Here is a 26,913-nt window from a genome sequence, read left to right as displayed (position 1 = left end):
GAAGAACAATACATTTTCCAGCACGATGGAGCACCGTGCCATAGGGCAAAAGTGATAACTAAGTGGCTCGGGGACCAAAACGTTGAAATTTTTGGGCCCATGGCCTGGAAACTCCCCAGATCTTAATCCCATTGAGAACAATCCTCAAGAGGCGGGTGGACAAACAAAAACCCACTAATTCTGACAACTCCAAGAAGTGATTATGAAAGAATGGGTTGCTATCAGTCAGGATTTGGCCCAGAAGTTGATTGAGAGCATGCCCAGTCGAATTGCAGAGGTCCTGAAAAAGAAGGGCCAACACTGCAAATATTGACTCTTTGCATAAATGTCATCTAATTGTCGATAAAAGCCTTTGAAACGTATGAAGTGCTTGTCATTATATTCAGTACATCACAGAAGCAACTGAAACAAAGATCTAAAAGCAGTTTAGCAGCAAACTTTATGAAAACTAATATTTGTGTCATTCTCAAAACTTTTGGCTACGACTGTACTTACTATTGAGCTTAACAGTCATAAGAGAAATTAAGTAAAGTGGCCATGACTGTAGAATGTACAGAGCAGTAAAATTTACGTACAATGTTACATTAGATTTTTTTTAAAGTAAATCCTACAAGTTACTTTTTTCAGTGTGTACTGTGTATATTTTTTATGTATATATAAATAAACACACGTACAGTATATATTTTGAAAATATTTACTTGTATTTACATGTATATATTTATATAATTTATATTACAGATATATTTAATATATAAACATAAGATTTTTCTTAAATATATACATGCATGTGTGTATTTATTTTATATGCATAATAAATATACACAGTACACACACACACACATTATGTAAACAAGAACGTTTATTTCGTTCATTTAACAGCACTAATGTAACCTGCAGAAAGGGTCACTAAAAATCTATTGAAAATATTTGCAGCCTGATAGGAACACACACAAACACAGACAAGTGGACTGATACTAACAATAAAAAGTCCCAGTGCTGTTATTGAAATGCTGGAACTGTTGTTTGTTTGCTGTTTACGTGGATGGACCCACAGGTCAAATGGATAAAGAGTAAAAATAAACTGTATGCCACTCAGAAAATATTATTGTACTCCTGCAGGATGGGTCAGTGACATTTTAACAAGTTTTTTCCCCTCCCCTCCAGGCACTCAGTGTAAATGCCTTGCCCCTGTCTGACTCCTTTAACTGGCAGTGTCCAGCATGGACTAATGGGATGTACAAGGAAGCTATTACAGTAGTCAACATTCGAAGTGGATCAAAACCTTTCATCAAATTTGTCCTAAAACCAAAAAGAATACCCGTTCTTATCTTAGGTCAACTTTGATGAACTTTTTTGATCCACTTCGAATGTTGACTACTGTAGATCCATCCTGCTGCCCTTCTGTAGACCATGCAAATGCGCCATTTATTTCTCTCTGTCTTTTGCTTCTCCTACAGACGTGAAAGTCAGAAGCTTTCGCCGGTCAGCAAGTTGAAGGACTCAAGGTCAGGTAGCTGCGTCAGAGTGAGAAAACAGCATCATATTAGCAAAATTTCAGTGAGATTTTGCAAGCAAAAAGGTACATCTTGCAATGTATAAAGCACAGATCACACAATCAGTTTACGATTGGTCAATGCAGCAAATTCACACAACCATTTGAACGTGATGTGAACTCTGCTTGGCACAATGGTAAATGTGACCACACCTCAAAGGGATATTTCACCCAAAAATGTAAATTCTGTCATTAATTAGTCACCCTCATGTCATTCCAAACTCCTTAAGACCTTCGTTCATCTTCTAAACACAAATTTATTTTTAATGAAATTCAAGAGCTTTCTGACCCTGCATAGACAGCAACACAACTACGATGTTCAAGGCCCAGAAAGGTAGTAAAGATATTGTTTAAATAGTCCATGTACCATCTATGGTTCAACCTTAATGTTATGAAGCTACGAGAATACTTTTCGTCCGCAAAGAAAACAAAAATAATGATTTTATTCAACAACTTGTTCTCTTCCCTGTCAGTGCTTGATGCATGTTCACGAGAGTGTAAGTGCACTGCTGCTGTGCAAAGTTGTTCCTCTTCAGGGTGTGTCCCAGATAACATAAAAAAGATTAAGTGAGACTTGTGGCTTTGCTGGCAACTTGTTAGCTACAAAATAATTCACTTGAATCACAAAATAACATGATTTGATGTTGATAATGATATTACTATTGGGCCGATTGAATTACACATTTAGGGCGATAACTCTCTTGCTGGCTGTGGTGAGTCAGTCTGTTGTCTCCCTGTGGCGGTTGAGCCAGCGGTTGGCCGTCAATCCAGGATGTTAGGCTGATGTAAGGATGCCTGTGCTGGATCAGCTCAGCTTGTAGAGCGTTTTTAATGTGGATTTGGCCTCATCTGGAATGCAAAGAGCCCCCCTGATACATCAAACCATTCATCCTTTATGAGCAGAGTGAGCGCGTGCAGAAACCAGAGGTGAATTAAACATCACGGCCATAGGACAGCCTGGCTTTAGTTGTATATTTCCTAGCACAGCAGCACGCAAGGCCAATCACTTACACAGTACGTGGATACAATGGTAAACAGAAGTGTTTGGACTACCTAAATATGTATTACAGGGATTGTCACAAGCTGGTGAATGCTAAATCACAGACCTCTGACTTCTCTATCTATGCTGTGATAGAAATAAATTAGACATTGATCCGCTCTTATTTTATTCATGTCTCTCTGAATATGAGGCAGCCGTATCAGTGACGGGGACAAATCCTTGCGGATAATCTGTTCACACAGAAGAGTTGTTTAGGTGAAACTTTCAATAGGGTATACGTTTATTTGAAGAAACAGAAATATCTGATAAAACTGATGAATCTGTCACAGACAATGGTGTAGTTGCTGGTGGCTTTTCTCCATGTGTAACTGGTTGAAGGTTTTTAAGACTGTGAGGCACGAGCATTTGGCAGATTGAGATGAAAAATCTTCTCTAATGTCTGCTAATCTAATTAGACTGTCATTGGTGTAAATTTGTTCTTTACAACAGAAGTTCAGCCTTGGGAGCTTAAATTACTGCAACCTGTAATTTTAATTTAAACAGAAATAGTGTTTAGTATTAAGATTAGATTTTGAGTTTATTCTAAATGTAATAGAATTATGCTGCACACAAATTTCTCAAACTATTTTGTATGCAATTGTAAAATTAGTAAGATTAAGTCAGAATATTGTCTTGCATTTATTCTACATTACTGTATACAGTATGTGGCTGTGTTTTAAAATATTGAACTACACTGCCACCTGCTGGTTAAACTAAGAGTATATTCAATTCACAAAGCCTAAAAGCAGTGCTTCTCTTTTGTCAGTGCCACAAGAAAAAAAAAAAAAAAGTAGCATGGGTATATTTGTAGCAATAGCCAGAAATACATTGTGTGGTTCAAAATGATCAGTTTTTCTTGTATGCCAAAAATCATACTGTATTCATATATTTATCTACTGTAAATATATAACTTAATTTTTGATTAGTAATATGCATTGCTTAGAACTTCATTTGGACAACTTTAAAGGCAATTTTCTCAGTATTTTGATTTTTTTGCACATTCAGATTCCAGATTTTCAAATAGTAATTTCAAAAAATTGACCCTTATGACTGGTTTTGTGGTCCAGGGTCACATATATCATGACATTCCATATGACTTGTGCTATGAACACCATAGCATAAAAGCACTCTATATAAGTGTTTTAAAGTCATAGAAGTAGCATCGAATTAAGAAAATAATGAGATTTGAGTTCTATTCTGCTTTTTTTATTGATGTGCAGGAACATCTTTTTTTGCTTTCAGAGTAAAGAATGAGAATACATTGCACACAAGCTTCACTGTTAGTGTCTGATCTAAATGGTGCAGAAGTTAAGTCTCTCTACACTTTGAGAATCACTGCCCTAAAGAAAACCTTTAGTAAGAAAATGGCAGATAATCAAAGCATTACTTAAGGACATTTTTTCCTGTTCATGTTTAGTGCCTTGAGCAGCTAATAAAGTCACAGGCTATTCACTGTTTGATTCTAAAAGAATATTCTAAAGAATTTGAAGCTAATTTGAAAAAGCCAACAAGAGTTATTACTTTAATTATCTTCAAATGATTGATCTGTTATGCGTCACAACATGCAAGGATTTTCCACCGTGTCCATCTGTTTCAGGCTGCAAAGCATTTCTCTTATTAAATAATTACTGTGTTAATTTGGATGTTATGTCAATATTCTACAAAAAATAAATAAATAAACTACCATGGCAAAACGCAACTCAACTACTATGTTCAAGGCCCAGAAAGGTAGTTAAGGACATCCTGAAATAAACTAAAATACGAAGTCTTATGGGTTTGGAATGACATGAGGGTGAGTAATTAATGACAGAATTTTCATTATTGGGTAAACTATCCCTATAAATAAAATTTATCATAAGCAAAAAGCTGATGTAAATAAGACAATTTTCACCCAGAAGAACTAGTAACACTTTTAATAAGAATTTTTTTGTGATCTGAAAACAAATCTATACAGTAAGGTGCTTTGTGATGCTACATAAGATAACAAATACATGCAAAACATGTTGAACCTCAGCATCCACATAATGAAAATAATACCATCAGTGTTACCAATAATTTTTGGCTCAAACGAAATGCAGAAAAACAATGTTCAACAAAGAGTTAATACTTGGCACAGTGTTAAATATTTGTAGATTGAACCACAGTACTGTTGACATCTAAATTACAAAGATACATGATAATTAAACTTTCACATAAACATGAAATTTAAGTGCTTGCTTAATCACATTTCGATTCAAATATCTTTATAGCTGCTTCAAGAGGATCACCTGCGGGTTTAGGAAGATCAACCGGAGTAAGACGAATCTCTTCATGAAGTCTCCACGGCATCTGGTCACCTTTGAGTTGTTCAGCAGGTACGAAGAAGTTCTTAAGGAGCAATTGCTCAATTTGCTCTCGTTGTAATGTGAAGGTCAAGGCAGAGAATTGTGTTTCAGGGGGTGCAGCAACACAGGTCTGGTCATGGATACTGATGCTGTCCATCGATGAACACCTCTCTCTAGCATTGGCGCTGCCCATTTGAGGACTCGATGATTTTGTTGGACTTTCATGCTCGCATTCATATGCAGATCTGTGGTCAAGTGATCTTACATATGTAAGCGTACTAATAGATTCATTGTCATCTGAAGGAAGGCTGCTGCCAATTGTGACGACGTCTTCAGATGCAACTTGTATGGGTTTCAAACGCTTATTCTGTGGGCCGTTGTCTCGAGAGTAGGAGTTAGTGCTCAAGTCTAGAAGAATGCAGTCAGAGTCTTGATCCGTCTCAGAATCCCCATCATCCTGAATAAGTCGGCTTATTTTTGGCTCTGGAGAGTCGAACACCACCCCGCGAGACTCTGGGCGCAAGGTTCTCTGAAGCATGTTTGTTATGCCATTTGTGGAGGTCTGAATATTAGAATTGGTCATCATGTAGTGTTTGACCGACTCTGGAATCACCACCTCTTTGGGCTTTTTCCTGCAGGGGTTTAGAAGAGAAGAAAAATAAGGCAGACAGTTGCCCACAATGGGCACTAGTGCGATGGGACGCAGGGCCGACACAAAGTCCTCCAGCTCCTGGTAGGATGAATGGTCAGAGTAAGGCACCACATAGACATTAGGGTGAGAGGAGACCATGGGGCGACTGGTGGGTAATATAGCGATGGTAGGCTGCATTTTATTCCATGCTTGCAGGTTGGAAGCGTTGATCATAGACTGAGTGACTACGCGAATGCGGCCCGCGCCAGAGTCAGTGGTGAAAACATCAGGGAGCTCCAGAACACGCAAGATTTCCAGGCGCTCTCTATCCACCTCCACCCATGTTTTAAACTCCATAGCCAGCTCCACCAGCAGAGACTCTTTACCCAGAGAATAAAGACCTAGTAATAAGTAACAGACTCATTAATAATTCTTGCAATGGAGATTAATTGAGATTATTCAGTCACAGTATATTTTCTAGCAAAACAACTATTTCATGTTAATTAGTCAATGCATGAATATGACAAATGTATAAGAAATTAAGGTTCTTGAGGAAAATATTCCAGGATTTTTCTTCATATAGTGGACTTCAATGGGAGCCAATGGGTTGAAGGTCTAAATTTCAGGTCCAGTTTCAATGCAGTTTCAAAGGGGTCTACATGATCCCAGCCGAGGAATAAGGGTCTTATGTAGCAAAACAAATAGTTATTTTCTAAAAGATTTAAAATGTCTATACTTTAACCACAAATGCTCGTTTTGCACTAGCTTGACGCATTATGTATTCATGTTAGAAAGTGCACACGTGATGTAGGCAGAAGTACCAACCCAGTGTTTACAAAGTGAACGTGCAAAGAAAGTCAAACACCCTTTACAAAAAAAGGTAATATGACAATCTTGATGTTGGATGAGAAAATGAGTTTTTTTTTTTACCCTACCCTACTTTTTGAACCGAAGTTCACAGGTGAAGAACTAATCACGCGTGACTTTTGTGATTATGTAATACATGAAGTCGAGATAGTTTAAGATGAGCATTTGTGGCTAAAAAGTGTATGACTGATTATTAGATAAGAACCTTATTCCCTCGTCTGGAATCATGTAGAGCCCTTTGAAGCTGCATTGAAACTGCAATTTGGATGTTTAACCCATTGGGCTGAAGTTCATTGTATGGAGAAATCTTGGAATGTTTTCCTTAAAAACCTTAATTTCTTTTTGACTGAAGAAAGAAAGACATCTTGGATGACATGGGGTTGAGTAAATTATGTGAGTGTCTTAAAGTGTTAGTCTCACCAATCACCACAGTGTATCCAGGATGAGCCCTAATGATCTCTTTAATTTGCTGAGTTGCTCGTTGACGAGAAGGTACGGCTCGAGTTGGGTCACAGTTTGTGTTGTCCAGATACAGCACATCAATGGTAGTGGTGTTTCTCAGACATTGCTCTCTAAGCATAGATGGGGTATAACGGAAATCACCTGAGATAAAACACAATAACAGTATCATTAAAATGCAATCTCAGTATGTGACAGTGAGATCCAATAACATTCTGTCTTAAGAAAAACTAGTAGGTTATTGTGTAGTTCTATCATATTCATTTTCTCCTACCACACTTACCAGTGTAGAGTCTGGTGCCAAAGTATCCCTCAAAGAGAAACATAACTGCCCCAGGACAGTGATTGGCATCTATAAGAGTAACAGTCAGTCGTTCTTTTCCAAGATCGTCGAGCAGCAGCATGTGAGCTTCCCCAATCTCCAATGGACGAATCCATTTTTCCTTCACCTGTGGAATACAAAAAAGGACTTGTAATTATTGTAACTTGTAATTCCTCCAAGTTTGAGTTGTTTAGCAGACAAATACAGTGCTGTTCAAAAGTTTGGGATCAATAAGATTTTTAATGTTTTTCAAAGAAGTCTTTTCTGCTCATCAAGGCTGCATTTATTTGATTAAAAATACAGAAGAAAAATATACTTTAAAATTGAATTTATTCTTGTGATGCAGCACAACCTCACAATTTTCAGCATCATTACTACAGTCAGTGTCACGTGATCCTTCAGAAATCATTCTAATATGCTGATTTATTAATGTTGGAAACGGTTGTCTTGCTTAATTTGTTTTTGGAACCTGTGATCATTTTTTCAGGATTCTTTGATGAATAAAATGTTAAAAAGAACAGCACTAATTTAAAATAGAAATCTTTTGTAACAATACACACTACCGTTCAAAGTTTGGAGTCAGTACATTTTTTATTTGAAAGAAATGAATACTTTTATTCAGCATTGATGTGTTAAACTGATAAAAAGTGATAGTAAAGACTTCTATTTTTAATAAATGCTGTTCTATTTAACTTTTTTTATCCTGAAAAAAGCATCACAGGTTCCAAAAAATATTAGGCAGCACAACTGTTTTTAACACTGATCATAAATCAGCATGTGACACTGAAGACTGGAATCATGGCTGATGAAAATTCAGCTTTGCATCACAGAAATAAATGATGTTAAAGTATATTCAAATAGAAAATATTTTAAATTGCAATAATATTTCAGAACATTTTTCAATGAGTTCAATTTTGACAGGAATGCTAAGGGGTTAAATAAATGGAACTTTGATGAGCATAAGATATATACATACATTACCGATTCCAAATGTTTGAATGGTGGTGTATGTGCATTTATGAATTCATCTAGAAATTAGGTCTCGGGAAAGATTGAACATTGATAGAATTTGTTTAATTTTTTATCTATTTTGTTTTCTAAAATAGAGGTTTTTAAACTCCTAAAAATCTTAGACAGCTAAATATTTTAATTAAAATTTTAAATATGTATAGACCAATTTATACTGAGTAAAAAAAGTGTGATGACATGTTGTCATTGTTTTATTGTACTCTAGCCAAAACACATTCTTACTATACTGACTGTACTATTATTTATTAAGATTAAAATTTATTTGTAAAGCATTGTTCACTATAATTATCATTCAAGATTATTTTTTTACAGTAGACTTTGATATTTAACGTGTTGTGTTAATGTTAATTAAAGCTATTAAGAAAATCTAAATATACTGTGAAAAGGATAAACCTTTAAAAAAACTTCAAAACAAATTAGAAAGGTTGATTTGGCAACTAACTGAAATAAATAAATCGAAAGAATAAAACTACTGAAACCAAAATAATAAACCAATATATAAATATTTAAACAACTTATGAAAGCATATAACAAAACTACTATAATGTAAACTAAAATGAAAATTGATAACAGTACTCTACATATCAATAAATACTGTAATAGCACATAGATAATACTAAAATAGCACTGATAAATAATAATACACACTTTTATTTCAAATTTTCCCCAGATTTAGCTGCTTGACCTCACCTTAAGTTTGAGCTGGAGCAGTTTGGCAGTGAGAGGAGAGCAGTATATGGGTCTGTGACTCCAGGTGGATGAGAGGCCAGAGGTGTGATCCGCGTGCATGTGAGACAAGAAGAACAGACGGACGTGATGGCACTTGCGGAGCTGCCAACAGTCTACAGCTATTGGAGTGTCCGGTAGGACTTTTCCGTTCATTTTGTGCTGCTGTAAAGAGTTCAGACGTCACCTACTGCTTATTCCTAAAGGGATTTGATAACAAAAGCTGTATTTCAGTTGTTTGTTGATGTTTGAACGGAGTCACTTCTTTAGCAGCGCTGTCAAAAATGTAAATAAACACAATATTCAGTATGCATTGGCAAAGTTTGAGCAATCAGCGCTAGCAGTACGTTAAACGAATGGCTACATCGCATTGACGTTTCGCTTTGTCTTTGAAGGCACACGGAGTCAGACAAAAAAGTACAAATGTAACAGCATGCTTGCCAGTTACTGTTCATCCGAGCGTGTTAGCAGGCCGGTTAGCCGGGCAGGTGACGATGTGGTGTATTTGTACAGATGAGCGCCATGCTGAAGCCGCGCATTGGGCTTACGAGGTTCGCGGTATGTTTACAAATTCAAACGATTTCAGCGCGCTTTGAAAGGCACTCCTGAGCTCTGGCATTTGGGGCTGGTTTGTCCGCCAAAAAATACGTTTGCTGTCCACGCCTCCATGTCGCGCACGAGCTCATGTGACGTCACGGGCTTCCGTAAAGTGCAGATTTTGCGTCTTTTGCTTGAGCTCAGCCCAGAATTGCCATAAAAACAACTGCTTCCACATATTATATATTTTTTGGTTATTGAACACAGTGAATTATTTTAAGTGCCATTCAAACTTAAAATAAGGTGCTAATTGCCTCTTCAGTTCATTTCGTATTTAGTATAATTTGTTTATTGTGGTCTTCTTTCTTTCTTTCTTTCTTTCTTTCTTTCTTTCTTTCTTTCTTTCTTTCTTTGTTAGTACTTGGCTTTGGTGGACAGTTGTGGAAAGATGAGATAAAATATTTGTGACCACAAAACTGACAATATTTGGCCGCGATTCAACTATTTGAAAATCTGGAATCTGCATTTTACTAATATATATAATATTTAAAGATGTCTTTGTTTTAGGGGGGGGTCCCTTGCGAAAGTTTAAAAAACGCTTAAAAAATGGATGAAAAATGCTAAACAAATTCTACCAATGTTTAATCATTTATGAATTGAACTCATAAATGCACATGCACTAGCTTTTAAACATTTGGGATCAGTAAGATTTTTCATTTTTTTTTTTAATAAGTATCTTATACTCATAAAAAAATCCATTTACTTGATCAAAAATACAGAGAAAGAAAGTAGTATTATGAAATATTGCAATTTAAAATATCAGTTTTCTATTTTATTATACTTTAAAATATCATTTCTAATATAATATCTGTAGCTAACCACTAAGAGGTGCTGTAAGCTTAGCGATCGTAAGTAGGTATATTTGTAGCAATAGTCAACAGTACATAGTATGGGTCAAAATGATTTTTTTATGCCAAAAATAATTAAGTAAAGATCATGTTTCTTAAAGAATTTTTTTTAATATAATTTACTAGAGTAAATAAATCAAATCATAATTTTTGAATATGCATTGCTAATAACTTCATTTGTACCACTTTAAAGGCGATTTTCTCAATATTTGGATTTTTCTGCACCCTTAGTTTCCATATTTTTAAATAGCTGTATTTGGCCAAATATTGTCCTATCCTAACAAACCATACATCAATGGTTAAAAAAAAGGTTCCCATATGACTGGTTTTGTGTTCCAGGGTCACATATGTTTTTGATTATAGTCTTGTTATGTTTTAACCAGGCAAAATTGGCCTATTTTTCACCGCATGCTGTATTTTTATATTCAGCGCTTATTATCTCCACTAGAGGTCGATATATCGCTATGATACGGCGCTAAGTATCCTGCCTATTTTTTTTTTTTTTTTTTCCTTTTTAGCACATCACAAAAGCTTGAGCAATTCTTAAAATAGAAATTGAATGGGGAATATCAGCACCCTACAGTGACAAAGCATAGAAACAGACACCTACATTAAAGCTTTAGGATACTATAGGATGGCACAGGATAGGAAGAGATAGGAACCAGATTTTGAAGTCTGTGATAAATGATGTTGCATGGCTAAAATTATTTCCTTTTAATTAATCTTTCATAGCAGCATGATCATTTACCTCGAAATACTTACAGACGCGTACGCATGTGACCCTGGACCACAAAACCAGTCATAAGGATCAATTTTGTAAAATTGAAATTTCATCACCTGAATAAATAAGCTTTCCATTGATATATAATTTGTTAGGATAGGACAATATTTGGTCGAGATACAACTATTTGAAAATCTAGAATCTGAGGGTGCAAAAAAAAAATCTAAATATTGAGAAAATCGCCTTTAAAGTTGTCCAAATGAAGTTCTTGGCAATGCATATTACTATGTTTACGATAGGAAATTTACAAAATATCTTAATGGAACATGATCTTTACTTAATATCCTATAATATTTGAGCCATACAATGTATTTTTTGCCTATTTCTACAAATATCTTCTATTTATTTTATGGTCCAGGTCACATATAATAATAATAATAATAATAATAATAATAATAATAATAATAATAATAATAGAACATACTTTGTTAATATGTTAAAGCAACTGGAAGAGAAAAAAAACATAATACTGTAAATGAATCATGTTTTATATTGTGTTTTTCATATTTTTGTTGCTACCATCTCAAAGCTATAGTTGTTTAACACTGTGTCATTCCATATGTTAATTAATACAAATTTAGTCATTTAATTAAAAAGATGTATACATTTTTATGACATTTAAAGTGCTAGTCTTTTAGCTAAGAACTTTTGTTTGAACATAATTGGGTTCATATTTTTTTCCACTTGAGATATTCAACAAAAAAACAAAAACTGTGCCAACCAACCCACTACCCACACATGTGGACCCCTGGGACCTGTGTTATTTCTATCTAGAATCTTCCGTTTTCTTGGCTGCGCTCGGCTCATGCATGAGGGGAGCACTGGCATAATAGAGGCTTATTTGGAGATAAAAAGCTAATTTTCACTCAAGATATTATTTAACACAATAGAGTAATTTTTAAATTAGATATTTTTTTTATTGTCTTCCATTAGTATGAGACAAAAAAGCTGATACCAACAGCTAGAGTAAGGCAAATATGCTGACATTAAAGATGAACGATGAACTATTTCCATTGATAGTAAAGTGATATTTCCTGTTTTCGATTACATTGAGAACTGCATAGGGTTCATAGACAGGAAGCTCTCACCTCCTCATTCAGGCAATGCAAAACCACTCACTTATACTGTGTCTGTCTGCTGCAGTGAAGTAAAAACAAGATGGCAACATGTATTAGCCCATTGTTCCCATTTACTCAAATATTTCATGTACAAATGATTGTAATTCCACAACCGTCTCCAATTATGAACATAATGTACTTGGACATAGTGCATAACATTACTATGTACAGATAAGATACATGTTCAATGTTGATGTCAGTATAGACCTGGTATTTCAGTGGCATGTGAGATCAAAAACCCCACATTAGTGTGACAAGTGAAGTGTGTAATTTGTGCGCCACTAGAGCAACCAAACGGAATTGCAAAAATAATTCCCAAACACTCCCCCAGGTGCAATTCGCGGCTCAAACTCACGGTCAGGATGTCAGTGTCAAGCTGGTCAGGATACAAAACTGAAAATGTGTGGAAAAAAAGGATTGTGAATATTCATCTAAAAATCTCCTTCTGTGTTATACAGGAGAAGCCAAATGTATTTGGAACATCATGAGGTTTTTGGGTGCTCTATCCCTTTAAGACAAGTCAAAATATATTTCAGTATGTTTTCCCAGTAGTGTAGCATACTTTTGTTTTAAAATTGATTACAATGATACAATTCTGGAAAAAGTGTAGCTAAACTATGGTATAATACTGAAAGGTAATACACTATTGGTTTAGATCATTTTATCAACCCTGAATATGTTCAAACAGTTGAGATTTAGTCTTAGGTACTGACAGTTTCGCTCGTTTTCTGGTCACCGTAAAGGATAAATAGGACTTCAGTGTATCTTCATATCCTGAAACATTTCCAGTTTTATGACATGCACTCAATCATACACATACACACACACAATTTTACTAAAAGGCAAGAGAACCTCACTGCATCTGTGAGTAAAATTCTATGTCAGCTGCCTGCAGTACAATTTTTTTGTCCTTCAAAATAACAGACCTGCTCTGAGACATTCCATAATAAGACAAGAAAAACCTGTGTCCACCTTCTTTTCACTGTTTCTGACATCCTCTTCCTGTCATTGTGCACAAAGGTTCAGAATACAAGAACATCCAAGAACCTGAGAATGTTCAGCGCTCTAATATCTGCTCTGCATACATTCATACTGAACCAGCAACTGGTGATTTAGATGTTTCCATTTGAAATATATTAATGATATATACAGTTGAGGTCAAAAGTTTACATACACCTTGCTCCATTTTACCAAAAGAAGAGGCATCATACAAAATGCATGCTATTTTTTTCATTAGTAGGCTACTGACCTGATTAAGGTATTAAGATATTATAAGATGTTTACATGTAGTCCACACAATAGTTAAATTTATAAAAATGACTTGTTTAAAAAGTTTACATATGCTTGATTTTTAATACTGTGCTGTTACCTGAATGACCCACAGATGTTTTTTTTGTTTGTTTGTTTTGTTTAGTGATAGCTATTCATGAGTCCCTTGTTTGTACTGAACAGTTAAGTTGCCCGTTGTTCTTCAGAAAAAAATTTCAGGTCCCACAAATTATTTGGTTTTTCAGCATTCATATGTATTTGAACCCTTCCCAACAATGACTGTATGATTTTTTCACACTGAGGACAACTGAGTGACTCTCACACAACTATTACCGAAGGTGCAAACACTCACTGATGCTCCAGAAGAAAAAATGATGCATTGAGAGCATTACGAATGGAGATGTGTACATTTCTCTTATTTTGCCTAAATATAACTTTTTTTAAAATTATTATTTAGTACTGCCCTTTAAAAGTACTTACCACACAAGTTTAGATGCTTGTCAGTGATACTCAGGATCTGTAAATCATTCGCCATCATCAGCGCACTCATCTCTCTGTTTATGTGGTAAGTGAAATCTTATGTACTGCAATGTAACAGGCTACCGCTAGCATTCAGCTAACCATGTCCCTTCAGTGGCTTGCTTTATGTTACTGATGTACTGAAGTTACTGATGATTGGGCGATGCAAATGTTGGGGGCGTAACTATTAATGATCGGGGCTATTGCGTAATAGTCGGTGTTATGTTGGATTTGACCTATTTTTCGGTGGTCTTTTGCAAACACTAGATTTATATAAGGAGGAGGAAATCGTGGTGTTTGAGACTCATGGTATGCCATGTCCATGTACTGAACTGTTATTATTTAACTATGCCAAGGTAAATACAGTTTTCCATTCTATGGCACCTTTAAAATCATACAGTCATAGTTGAAATGGGTTCAAGTACACAAAAATGCTGGAAAAACAAAGAATTTGTGGGACCTGAAGGATTTTTCTGAAGAACAGAGGGTAGTTTGACTGTTCAGTACAAACAAGGGACTCATGAAGAACTGTCACTAAACAGCTGTGGATCATTCAGGTAAGAACCCAGTATTAAAAATCAAGCGTATGTAAACTTTTGAACAGGGTCATTTTTATAAATTCAGCTATTATTTTTTCTTGTGGACTATATGTTTTTTTATGTGAAATATCTTATTCAGATCAGTACTAAATACTGCAAGGTGTATGTGAACATTTAATTTCAACTGTATTTATAACTGCACAAAACACAATTGTGTACAATTCTTTAGATTCATTATTTGAGCAAATACATGTGTGTTCATAATTTATTTGTATGATATGTACTGTCAAACTGATTTGATTTAACAGCATCCTTCAAGGCTGCTTCATAAAGCAAGATTTCCTGTCGTTCCCTTTCCACGATTTGACTCACTTGGTGCTTTTTAAAGCGATGCTGTCTCATTATTCCAATAAAGGGACAGTTCAGCCATAAGAGTCTGTGGCGAGCTCTGATTTACAGTTAAAAGAGACAAACCAAGACATAACATCTTTGGACGTCCAGCCAGTCGAAGTCATTCAACCTCCTTAGAGAATTCTGGGATGTCAGTCAGACGTTATGTTCTGGGGCAGGTTCAGGAGGACTGGCGATGGCAACGGTGGCAGCAATGTAGTGGTTGTTATCCAGTCTCTCGCTCAGCTGGCACTCAGGGGGAGGAGCCTCCTTGCAGCAGAAGTACTGCTTCCAGATCCTTTGGAACGCAGTACGAAATTTCTTGATGCGGAAAGCATAAACGATAGGGTTGACGGCAGAATTGCCGTGCGTGAGCAGAATGGCAATAAAAATGAGGAACATGGGCTTCTCACACTTCGGACAGAAGAGTGTGATGCAGTTCAAGATGTGGAGAGGAAGCCAGCTAACAGCGAACAAGAAAAGCACTAGCGCCAGAGACTTCGCCAGCTTCAGTTCTTTGTCATAATACTTGTTTGGTTCAGAATGGCTAGACACTTTCTTATTCAGCTGCTTGTGGATCATGTAAAAGATTTCAGAGTAAATGATGAGCATGAAAAGCAGAGGGGGAAGCACCCAACCGAAAAAGTTGAAGTAGACCATATACTCCATGCTGATGACGTTCTCAAACTGGCAGGTGACGATGAGGTCAGGGCCGATTGAGCCGTTGTTACGTTGCAGGTTGTGCAAATTGTTCCAGCCAAGCATGGGAGTCAAGCCGACTATGAAGGCCACTGTCCAACACACGAATACTGCAATTCCAGCCCGTTTTGGAGTGACCACTCGCTTGTAACTGAAACACAAGGACACAACAAGAGTGAAACAAGAAAAACACATGTATCTTCATGAAACTGATTTTAAAAGAAATTGAAAGGCTAATTTCTGTTTAATTACTAATGGTACAGAATGAGGGTCACTTTGCAGAGTGCTTTGGATGACCAATGCCAGCTGCTTTTACCTGCTGTCTAACTTAAATTAAAAGCTAAATTGTGACAAAGTACCACCATCTTAAAAGCTTGTTTCAGTCACACCCATGCCCTTGTCTTTCAATAGAGTTGCATCTTCTCTGAGATGCTATCTTTTAGCCGAGATTGTAGCTCTCTCTTCAAACTCCTTTGTCCTTTGTGTAAATGATTTCATAACAAAGGCACCTGTGATTTAATGACAGATTTTCTCTGAAGCTGTCTGACTGAACTCCACACAAAGGTGCTTTGAGTCAATGGACCCTGTTTGTTAAGATTCAGTAGACAGTTTTTGCTTCAATCGTTGCTGAATGTGCTTTTATTAACCGCAATGTTAAATGATAAATTGTGTGTTTCATCTCAATATTCATACTCTTTGGATGATTTGTCTGTAGCCCAGAACCACAGCCTATTACTCTGTTTTCACTCATGGATACACTCAGAAAAAAAATGCTCCAGTGATGGATTTGTACCTTTTTATGAGTTTACTGTAGGTTCAAGAGAAGTGCTTTTTGTGCTCTTTAAGTTGCTATGATTAAATGAACAGTTTTCAGATTGTACAAAAATAAATGGTTGTGTTTAGAAAGCTGTAAAGCATGACTGCTTTTCATACAGAATAAAAGCCAGATGCATAATTGAAAAGTGGAACAAATAAAATAAAATGGAGTTCAAATGGATTCATTTGTCCATGTCTGCTGCCAGTAGGTTGTAATGCAATATTACATTCTGTATCAGTAAAAGCAGTAGACCACAGAACTTTAGTCTGTTTTACTGCAAGGTTCACCCAAAAATTAAACTTTTATTATTAATTAGTCACCCTCATGTCGTTCCAAAGCTTTAGAACAGAAATTAAGATATTTTTGATGAAATCTGAGAGATTTCTGACCCTGCATAGACAGCAACGCAATTCCCACTTTAAAGGCCCTGAGGGGTAGTAAGGACGTTGTTAATAGCCCATGTGACATCAGTGGTTCAACCTTAATTATATGAAGCTATCAGAATACTTTTTGTGTGCAAAGAAAACTAAAACAACAACTTTATTTAACCATTTCTTCTCTTCTGTGGCAGTCTTTGATGCATGTTCTTGGGATTACTGTGGACGCATATGTGTGATGCTGCTGACAAACCTGTCTTCATAAAAATGTCTGCAGATTTCGACAAAGCAGATGATGATTTTTGACCAGCCTTGCTTATTTGAAACCAGAATCAGATGATGAACTTGAGCACTTGTGTAAATGTAGCCTAAAGCCCAGGCTCACACTACAGGAGTTTTAGCATGATTTAGCTCTGATTTTCCCCTCCCAAGAATCAGAGCGTAAATCCTGTCGAGCACCTTGATCAGTTCCGATGTTCAGTGCAGATTATGTGGTAATGTGAAGCGTTCACAGATCGAATCTTGCACCTCCTGATCTGCTCACACACAAATCGGGGCCTGATTAATATCAAACATGTTTGATATTTACATTTTTAAATTGGGATGATGACAGCTAAATAAAGTAGCCTACTTTCACAACAGCCAATACAAAACTGCAGATTTCATCAAAAGTTGAACAAAGGTTTGGAACGACATTTTTTAGCGAAATGTCTCTTTTAGCTCACCTTTCTGGGATCATGCTGGGATAACATGGATGGAACTTAAGGAATTCACACAGATCTAGCACTGCTGTCAGTGACAATCTATTAGATGATGAATGGTCTATTCAAAAGGTGATATACTGTATTTAACTTTTCACTGAAATTATTATGCTGATATTATAATATGCCATTTGCAAACCTGCAGTGGTCTCACACTTTCGGACTCTGATGTAGACCTTCAGTTCAGTTTTCTTGCATTATCTGTTGTGCACAGTGGTGGACAGGCAGTGACTCAGGGCAGCAACTCTATACACTTCTTAAAAACACTTCACTTCCCTATAGCTCATTTGTGACAGTTTCATGGGATTGTGTTCGCTTTCCAAAGGAAATTGTTTTGTAGGAGTTTTTCCTTGCCAAGCACCCTGTGCTTTCCAACAAATTTTTCACATAAGAGCGACTACGGCCATTTGTAGCTTGAATTTGCGAGGCTCCCTGTGCCATTCACTTCTAGTTATTTTACCAGTACAGAAACAGTCTGATATGATGCTTTATTGCAAACTGGTATTTTCCATCATATTATTTTACTTTACTGTCGTAATCATGAACACACTCGTTTAGGGCTCAAATAGTTTTACCGTTTACTGCACTTTTTATATCAGTATATTGGCTAATAATTTAGACGTCTTGCACATTCAAAGATAATAACGTACTTCCATGTTGCAAAATAAGCTAGGTACTTCCCTTTGCTGCTATATGTCTGCCCACAAGTCTCCTCACAAAAGTGTTGAAAGGGGGTGATTTTATGTTAATTCTGGCATATAATACTGGTGATGTTAATCATTAATCATGCCAGTGAAATCACAATATTAAATGCAGAATTATAGAATGAATTCATCTGGGATTTGAACACAGGGCTCCCATGTTTGATGCGTTACAGTGAGAAAAGTGCACAGAACACAGAAATGGCTATACTGTCCACACAAAAAGCATCTTTAAAAATGGAATGGCTTTCACATGGCTGAGTATGTTGAGTATGTTTAACTCCTCTGGGGACAAAGAGTAACCTGGACTCTGCAAATAGAATACAGCTAGACCTTAAAACCAGATAGTATATGCATGTTGTAGATGTTAAGATGGCTCAGACAGTGTATTGTGATAGAGTTGGAACATGTTTCTGGAATTTATCTACGATCTCTCTCATGAAACTTGACTATGCGCAGTTATATACACAGTTCAAGAAACCAAAAGAAGGAAATTGAGAGCATGTTCAGATCTATTGACCTAGTGCTTACTTAAAGGGTTAGTTCTTCAGAACACAAAGATATTTTTGTGATGACATCTGAGAGCTCTCTGAACCTCCATAGACAGCAAAAGCCCTTCCATGTTCAAGGCACAGAAAGCTACCAAGAACATCGACAAAATAGTCCATGTGACATCATTGGTTCTACCGTAATTTTATGAAGCTACAAGAATACTTTTTGTGCACTTGCTGTCTATGAAGGGTTCGAAAGCTCTCGGATTTAATCAAAAGTATCTTCGTTTGTGTTCCGAAGATGAACGAAGGTCTTACAGGTTTGGAACGCCATGAGGGTGAGTAATTAATGACAGAATTTTCATTTTTTGGTGAACTATGCCTTTAAAGACACGTTGTTTGTACCATATACTGTAAAATGTATGGAAAGCTCTGCAAGTAGTGCACACATATGGTGTAAGCGGTATTGAAATGCATGAGTCATATTATGTCATTAGGTCACATGCAGGCTACTGTATGTAGTTTCCTCCATCTGTACCCCTTGAGCAACATAAACTGCATGTTGCTTGAAAACAGTCTGGCCAGACAGTGGTCAATATTATTAGATTATTAAATAGTCAGCAGAACTTTGATTTAATTGTAAAAAATCTTTATGCGAGTATTCCAGGGAAGTGGAACTGACATTACTACAAAATATTCCTCGTTTCTATTGATATTTGCATTATGTATTCCTATTTTTTCTCTATATTATATCTTAATTATTATTATTTTGTTTTAAATGTTTTAAATCATATAACTTTTTTGTGATCTCAGATGATTGGACCCTGCTATAGTTGGATCTTAGACATTATACACAGTATGTTTAAGGATGGGTGGATGGATTTTGTTTTGTGGGGACCAGCCAGGAATAATTTTGAAAAATACAAAAAGGTATATGTGAGTGCTGTATTTTTGAGGAAGGCTTGGAGGATAGAAAATACCATTAGCTCACAATAAAAACAATATATATAAAGTATTTTGAACGTATGTGTGAGAGAGAGAGATACATATAAACATCCTATATAGGCTGTATGACAACATAATGCACAGTACCATATACGAGTAAAGGTGTATTTACTTATTCTTACAGCACAGAGACACCAGATGGAATGTGAGGGAATGATAACTTTACCTGGTTGGGATCTTGACTCTCAGGTATCGGTCGATGGCTATAGCGAGCAAAGCGAGGATAGAACTTTGGGTCAGAACCAGCACCGTGCACGCCACCAGCAGACAGCTGTAGAAGTGAGTCTGGAGTCCGATACTTATAGTTATCGCCAATGGTATGACCAGCGCTCCTACTGCAATGTCTGCAAGCGCCAGAGAAACAATGAAGCAAAACGTAGTATCTCTCAGAGATCTATTAATTTTTACCGCCCAAACCACCATCACGTTTCCTATCACGGATGACACGGCGATCACCACCTCCATGCCCATGTAGAGGGCTTTGGCCGCGGAGAGGTCCTCAGGCATTCTTGCACTCGATGGGAATCGATAATACGATGAATATCCACGCGACAATGGGGTTTGAAGTGAAAGTGATGTGTAAATTGTTTAAGTGTAGTAGTCCCAAGAAAAATCCTCCCATTAATGCGTTGCGCCCTCAAAAGAGTAGCTGTATTCCACACATGCCTATCTACAATTGGAAATGCACGAACACGAGACGAATAAACTGCACAAAACCATGGAAGTGACGTACAAAATATATCGCTGGGTTTTACGCGTTTTCTTTACGTTTACTACAGCGCCTCAGGTCCACCTGCGCTCGTGCGAGAGATGCGCGCTTCACTTATTCATCCCAAAATCATTCAGATAAATTTCTCAGTGTCACCTACACCTGTCAGGCAGTTCTCTGGATGTCCAAAGAGTCGGAAAATAAATCAAAAGACGCACCATATTTGTTCCTGGATATGTGAAACAAGATATTGTCCAGAGCGCGGGTCGTTCTCAACACTCTTCGAGAGCTATGCGGTGCCCCAGAATAGCTGTCGATGGGTAGAGCCCTTTGTCTCACGCATACTCGCCCTGTTAGCAATTTAAAACACTTATGAGAGCAAAATAAGTCCAACTAACGCGTGTAGATTCTTTTTCGTGAAAACGTCAAACCAAAAGGTCGTTTCGCTTCCTTTTGACAGGAGAAAAAAAAGACCATCCCAAACACCGCGCCGTCTATTTTGGTTTCCTCCTTGAGGATGTCTGAGGGACAACCTGCGTTCGCTACTTTCTATCGTAGAGAGATTGTATTTGTGTTCAGTGAGAGTTAACTTTGGCCCTCAAGATAAAGAGTGAGGCTGACCGTGCCCCTGTGTTTAGTGTAATATTAGTCTGCTTTATAGCTAGATATGAGACAGCATTGCACCCATGAGAGTGGAGGGGAGTAGGAGGTGACAGTGCCTGATGAGCAGTGACTAATTTAAACGCTCAAACGACGCCCCATGAAAGATATAAAATGTAATAAGAAATATATTTGCACCATTCCGACGAAACTAATAGGTTTAATAATCTACAATAAGCTTAATGTGCCAGCTGAGACATCAGTTAAAATCACAATATGCTCCAGTTATCTCACAAATGAAGCCAGTCTAATGTAGCAAAACAAAATGATGTAGGCTAGTATATGGCACACTTTTCACACCTTTTGATGTTTAAGTTTTAAATAGAGGAGACCAGGCCTAGTTGTCCCAGTTTTTACTCTACTGAATATTTATCAGTGTAGGTTCATTTTTGAAAGTCTTTTTTTTTTTTAATTGTCACAATGCAACCTGCAATTAAATTTGACCCTGGACCACAGAAACGGGCATATGGGTAATGATTTTTTTAGGATAGGAATCTGAGGGTGCAAAAAAATCTACATATTGAGAAAATCACATTTAAAATTGTCTAAATGAAGTTCTTAGCAATGCATATTAATAATAAAAAATAAGATTTGATGTACAGTATTAATGGTTGGAAATTTACAAAATATCTTCATGGAACATGATCTTTACCTAATGATTTTTGGCATAAAAGAAAAGTTGATAATTTGGACCCATACAATGCATTTTTGGCTATTGCTATAAATATACCCATTCTACTTAAGACTAGTTTTGTGGTCCAGGTTCACAAATAGATGAATAAAGCTAAATATCAACTAAAAATTATATCCTACTGTTTATTTATTTGACCAACAGACAGTGTAAATAATAAAAAGTGTATATCTTTATATAATAATAAAATAAATTCTATAAAATTGCAAATTCTAGAAACGATGTTATTTGTGTTGGCATTGTGGATTTGTGACTGAGCCTCTGTCTGGCGGACAAAAATCTTGTGTTTTTGAGGTGAATCATAATGAAGTCACTGCTCCTCCTGACACATCCCAGTCAAAGCCCGCTCAGTGCTTTCACTCATAGTCTTTCCAGCTTTTGAGTTTGAGCCCAGAAACAAAGCACAGACCCTTCCATGCAAGATGCAGGTGATTTAGCAAGTAGGAAAATTCATGGCATGAGAAAGCTGCTGCACTGCAGTGCCTGCCTCATTTCCATAAGAGAAATTTCTGCATGATCCATCAGGGGCGGTGAATTCATTCACACACTTCATATAGAATTACGACATGAGATTTCAATCCAATTCTGAGGAAAGAGACGCCACATTACTTTATTATAAAGTAAGTCTTCTACACAGGATGGCTCTTATATAGCAGCCTACTGTTTTTCTCTCTTTTTTTGGCATGGAAACTATTTGTATATTCATACTGAAACAGTATTTGCAGATGAAACAATGCACAACATAAATATTTTATTATTTTATATTTTATAAATATTATAAAAAGTGAATTTGTTATGCTCGCGCTTAATGGTATGGATATATGTCTATGTGGGATTCTTCACTGTGGTCTAGGGCACTGCATCAATAGTTAGATCAATGCACAGCTGTCTAGGAACTAATTATCCAACCATACCTGCAATAAAACTAATAACATGACTCAATATGTTCTGCAGCCCTTTCTGTGTCCTATAGGAGCAGGTTCATCTTTTTTTTTTTTTACATAGTACTCGCACTAGTACTGTATCAACACCTCATCAGTGGATCTCACTCAAGGGAGGACAAAAGAAATTAGCAATCAACAAACAATTGAACAAACAGTCTGCTTAGGATTCGTGGAATGATAAGGGTGTTTTTGTCTTGGATGTCTGATTACGATAGAAAATTTGCTTCAAGGCTGATCCACTGTTTGTTGGTATAGAGTTCAGGTCAAGAGGTCGTACATGAGGGGGTGAGCGGTCACAGAGTGAAACAGAAAGCCTAAAGCATAATGTTATAGATGGTGATGAACTTGACTATATTTGCTATCAGTTGTTACACAGCAAAAAAATGGTGTAATTAATAACGAAATTTACTAGCAATTTCACTTCAAACAGTTTCTACGCTATTTTTTTCAGCATACAGTATACACTGTAATATTATTTTTAGAAAAATATAAATCATATTTTTTTTACCTTTAATTTTATTTACTATATGTTTTGACTTTCGTGTTTTCTTTTTATGCAGTTAAAGTGATAGGTCACCCATAAATGGAAATTCTGTCATTAATTACTCACCCTCATGTCGTTTCCAACCTGTAAGACCTTCATTCATCTTCGAAACACAAATTAAGATATTTTTGATGACATCCAAGTGCTCTGTTACCCTCCATAGACAGGGTACTACCACAATCAAGCCACAAGAATGCAGTAATTACCTTGTTAAAAAATAGTCCATGTGACATCAGTGGTTCAACCGTAATTTATGAAGTTAAATTTAGGGTCAGAAGGTCATATGGGTTTAGAACGACATGAGGGTGAGTAATTAATGACAGAATAGACAGAATCATTTTTGGGTGAACTAACTGTTTAAGTTCCAAATACTTTAATTGTGCTGCAGGAAAAAGTTTGTTAGTACCTAAAACATCTGCATTATTTGCTCAAATGTGGTCTGCTAAATGACAAGAATGGACAAACATAATTTGCTTAAACTAATAACACCCAAACAATTGTAGTCCTTGTCAATACTGAACACATTGTCTAAACATTTACCTTACTGGTGACCAGCTTCTCTCAGAAAACAGTAAACACCTCCCAGATTGACAGTAGGACATCCCAAAGACTAATGACTAGACAGCGATGACTAGAAAATCTGGCTGGTGATGGTTTTAACATGCCTTTCAGTTTGTTCAGTTCCGTCAAATGAACCAGAAATCCGCATTGCATTTTACTCAACCTGACCGCAGTCTTGGCCCAGATATGCCCCTGATTCACCTTGAATTTTCCCAAGCATCGCAAGCATCCCTTTTCCACCCTGAAGCGATTTTGCACCCTAAGAAGGCATGGATTGAGTGTGGTCCCTGAAAAGAAATGTGATGTGGCAAGCACTTTTCGAACCACAAGGCCATCCCTTTGAGACTCATTTGTGTAGATTCTTTAATGGCTGAGCCATTTTGTGTCCAGCTCCTTATCATCACACGCATGCCTAAAATCTCTGAGGTTCACAATCAAAATGCTTTGAGGGTGTGTTGTAGTAATTAAGCAGACAAAGAGATGTGCAGCTCTGTGTGTGTTTCTCTCGCTTGCAATCATCCCCAAGGAATATTCGCTGTGTCCACAGTTTTAGAGCAGCACTTTACCAACAGCAGTATTTGCCTGTTCACCTTAATGACCCACTCAGAGTGTCCGCACTGCTGGGTTTTCTTTAGCAAACATCTGGGCTTTGCACAGCTGCAGTTGACATTATTAAACTGATGCCAGCTGGTTCTATTTCAGTTTTCTTAGTCAAGACACCATATAAGACCTATTTACACCAACCATCCCCTTAGAAAGTCTTTAAAAGCATCTATCAAGAGGGAATCATGCCATAATGGATCGACTAAGGAGTCCTGCAAGTACTTTAACAGACTCGAAAATTGTGCCAGGACAGGAAGGAATAGATGTGTTTGTGACTGTGAAATTCCTTGTTTTACGAAATGCATATTTTGGTTGTTTATCCTGCTTTACTTCTGTGTATTGGTCAGCATTTGTAACATTTTTAGACTCTGTGTAGGGATGATAGTTAGATTTATTTAATGTACGATTAATAGTTCCAGTTCACAAATCTGATTGGCTGAGCAGCGTTCCAAAAGAGGGACAATGTAGACAATGCCACTGGGACTCTTTACAGTTTGTATTACTCCACTTGTCTGTATTTGCAAAGTGATACATGTTTTATTAATTGCTCAATTTTTAATAAAGTCCACACAACAAATATATACTATTTTTGGAATCACAGAGCAATATTTTTCCAGCTAATGAATAATGACAGGCAATCAGAATCTATCCAACTTTAAAGAGCTCAAGCTTTTTAAGTGGAAGACCATATTACAGCAATGCCATGCTGAAAATAAACAGAATGTTATCCTGAGTTAGTGTTGACCCTAAAATAATTGTTGTTATAGTAAATGGTCTTGGTATAAACTGGCATTTAGGAACATCGTTAAGCCAGAAGGTGGCGACAAGTCTTTATGAATGAGTTCATTCAATTGTTCATAAACACTGATTCATTCAGGAATAAAACACCAGTCTGTATACTGTATTTGAGTCATTCACTCAACCATTTTATTCAGAAACACTAATTAATTGTCTATACTGTAAATGTGTCCATTACTAAACCTGATACAATGGTCTTTATACTGTTAATGGGTCAGTGATAGGGCTGGGTATTGTGACCAATTCGGCGATTCGATTCGATTCTTATTTTTATGGTTTCGATTCGATTTTTCGATTAGCTATCAATATTTCATTTAAAATGTTAGTTTTGCAGACATGGGATCCATATTTTGATATAAATGCTGGTAACTGAAATTCTGCACTTAAGTTTATTACTGAAATACACATCTACATTAATAATAGGGTGCACACAGTTGCTTATTTTAAACAACTTTTATTTTAAATGAACACTGTAACAAGAAGTCATAAATATGTGCATCCATTGTACACCATGTAAACAAACTGCAAAATGCACATTACTGTAAAAAAATAAAAAGACTGTAAATGTGCAACAGTGAAATCTATTAAGATCTTCAAACATGTTTTTATGAAATAAAACATTTTTCTAAATTCAAAACGTTCAAAACAGGCCGGTCATAAAGCCCCTTGTCTGCGTATACAAAACATTCTAACTGTCCATAAAACTAACAGTTCTTAACTACAGCCTAATCATTTTGATCACCAGATTTTTCTGCAAAAAAAGCAGCTGATGGTGACACCTTCAGGAGGAGAGGTGAATATTCATATCCGCTTACGTGAAGCACGCGCATTAAGAATCGATTCGGGGATTTCCCGAATCGATATCGTTGCGTTAAACTGAAGATCGATTAAAATCGGAGAATCTATATTTTTTTACCCAGCCCTAGTCAGAAAAAGGTATTTTTACTGTATGTCATTCACTCAACCCGATTTGTTCAAAAACACTGATTCATTGGGGATTGAAACAATGGTCTTTATACTGTGAGTCATTGAGTCATTTACTCAACTGATTTGTTAAAAAACACTGATACATTGAGGAATGAAACAACGGCCTTTATACTGTGAATCATTTACTCAACCGATTTGTTCAAACACACTGATTCATTGAGGAATAAAACAACAGTCTTTATACTGTGAGTCATTTACTCAACCAATTTGTTCAAAAACACTGATTCATACAGAAATTAAACAGTGGTCTTTGTACCGAGTCATTGAGTTTTTCACACAACCGATTTGTTAAAAAATACTGATTCATTTAATAATAAAACAATGGTCTTCATACTGTGAGTCATTGAGTCATTCACTCAACTGATTTGTTCAAAAAAACACTGATTTATTCAGGAATGAAACACAAAAACACTGATGTGTGACATGTGACTGACCTCTGCTTTGGTTTTGTTAATTGTGCCCAGTTTGGTTGATGTTGCGAAAATTGCTTTTAAAAATAAGTTACTAATTTTTCCATTTATTGTTTAGTCAACTGTTTGTAAAAGCAATATCACA

The 26,913-nt window shown here is 36.4% G+C and overlaps 2 protein-coding genes across 2 annotated transcripts; both read right to left on the bottom strand.

The window, feature by feature from the left end:
- Positions 1-4,489: 4,489 nt before the first annotated feature.
- On the bottom strand, positions 4,490-9,613 carry dclre1b (DNA cross-link repair 1B). Its single transcript, XM_073819395.1, has 4 exons — positions 8,914-9,613; positions 7,156-7,321; positions 6,834-7,016; positions 4,490-5,947 (listed from the first exon to the last, which is right to left on the bottom strand). The coding sequence occupies exons 1-4, from the start codon at positions 9,103-9,105 to the stop codon at positions 4,809-4,811; spliced, it is 1,680 nt and encodes a 559-aa protein (XP_073675496.1). The 5' UTR covers positions 9,106-9,613; the 3' UTR covers positions 4,490-4,808.
- A 2,558-nt stretch (positions 9,614-12,171) lies between these two features.
- Positions 12,172-21,178, bottom strand: adora1b (adenosine A1 receptor b). Its single transcript, XM_073818983.1, has 2 exons — positions 20,028-21,178; positions 12,172-15,860 (listed from the first exon to the last, which is right to left on the bottom strand). Exons 1-2 carry the CDS (start codon positions 20,366-20,368, stop codon positions 15,167-15,169), a joined length of 1,035 nt encoding a protein of 344 aa, XP_073675084.1. The 5' UTR covers positions 20,369-21,178; the 3' UTR covers positions 12,172-15,166.
- Between the last annotated feature and the right edge of the window lie 5,735 nt (positions 21,179-26,913).

Source organism: Garra rufa, chromosome 15 (genome assembly GCF_049309525.1).
Source record: "Garra rufa chromosome 15, GarRuf1.0, whole genome shotgun sequence".
NCBI classification, from domain to species: domain Eukaryota; kingdom Metazoa; phylum Chordata; class Actinopteri; order Cypriniformes; family Cyprinidae; genus Garra; species Garra rufa.
The sequence above is the reverse complement of the archived record's forward strand: the minus strand, read 5'-3'. Positions and strand labels throughout refer to the sequence as shown.

What these genes read in the sequence shown, in the direction of transcription:
- dclre1b (XM_073819395.1), bottom strand. Translation starts at nt 9,105, where the DNA reads ATGAACGGAAAAGTCCTACCGGACACTCCAATAGCTGTAGACTGTTGG. An exon ending in TGGCACCAGACTCTACACTG is followed by an intron (nt 7,017 to 7,155) that starts GTAAGTGTGGTA and finishes GTTTTATCTCAG; the next exon opens with GTGATTTCCGTTATACCCCA. An exon ending in TGGATACACTGTGGTGATTG is followed by an intron (nt 5,948 to 6,833) that starts GTGAGACTAACA and finishes ACTTATTACTAG; the next exon opens with GTCTTTATTCTCTGGGTAAA.
- adora1b (XM_073818983.1), bottom strand. Translation starts at nt 20,368, where the DNA reads ATGCCTGAGGACCTCTCCGCGGCCAAAGCCCTCTACATGGGCATGGAG. An exon ending in AGAGTCAAGATCCCAACCAG is followed by an intron (nt 15,861 to 20,027) that starts GTAAAGTTATCA and finishes CTTGTGTTTCAG; the next exon opens with TTACAAGCGAGTGGTCACTC.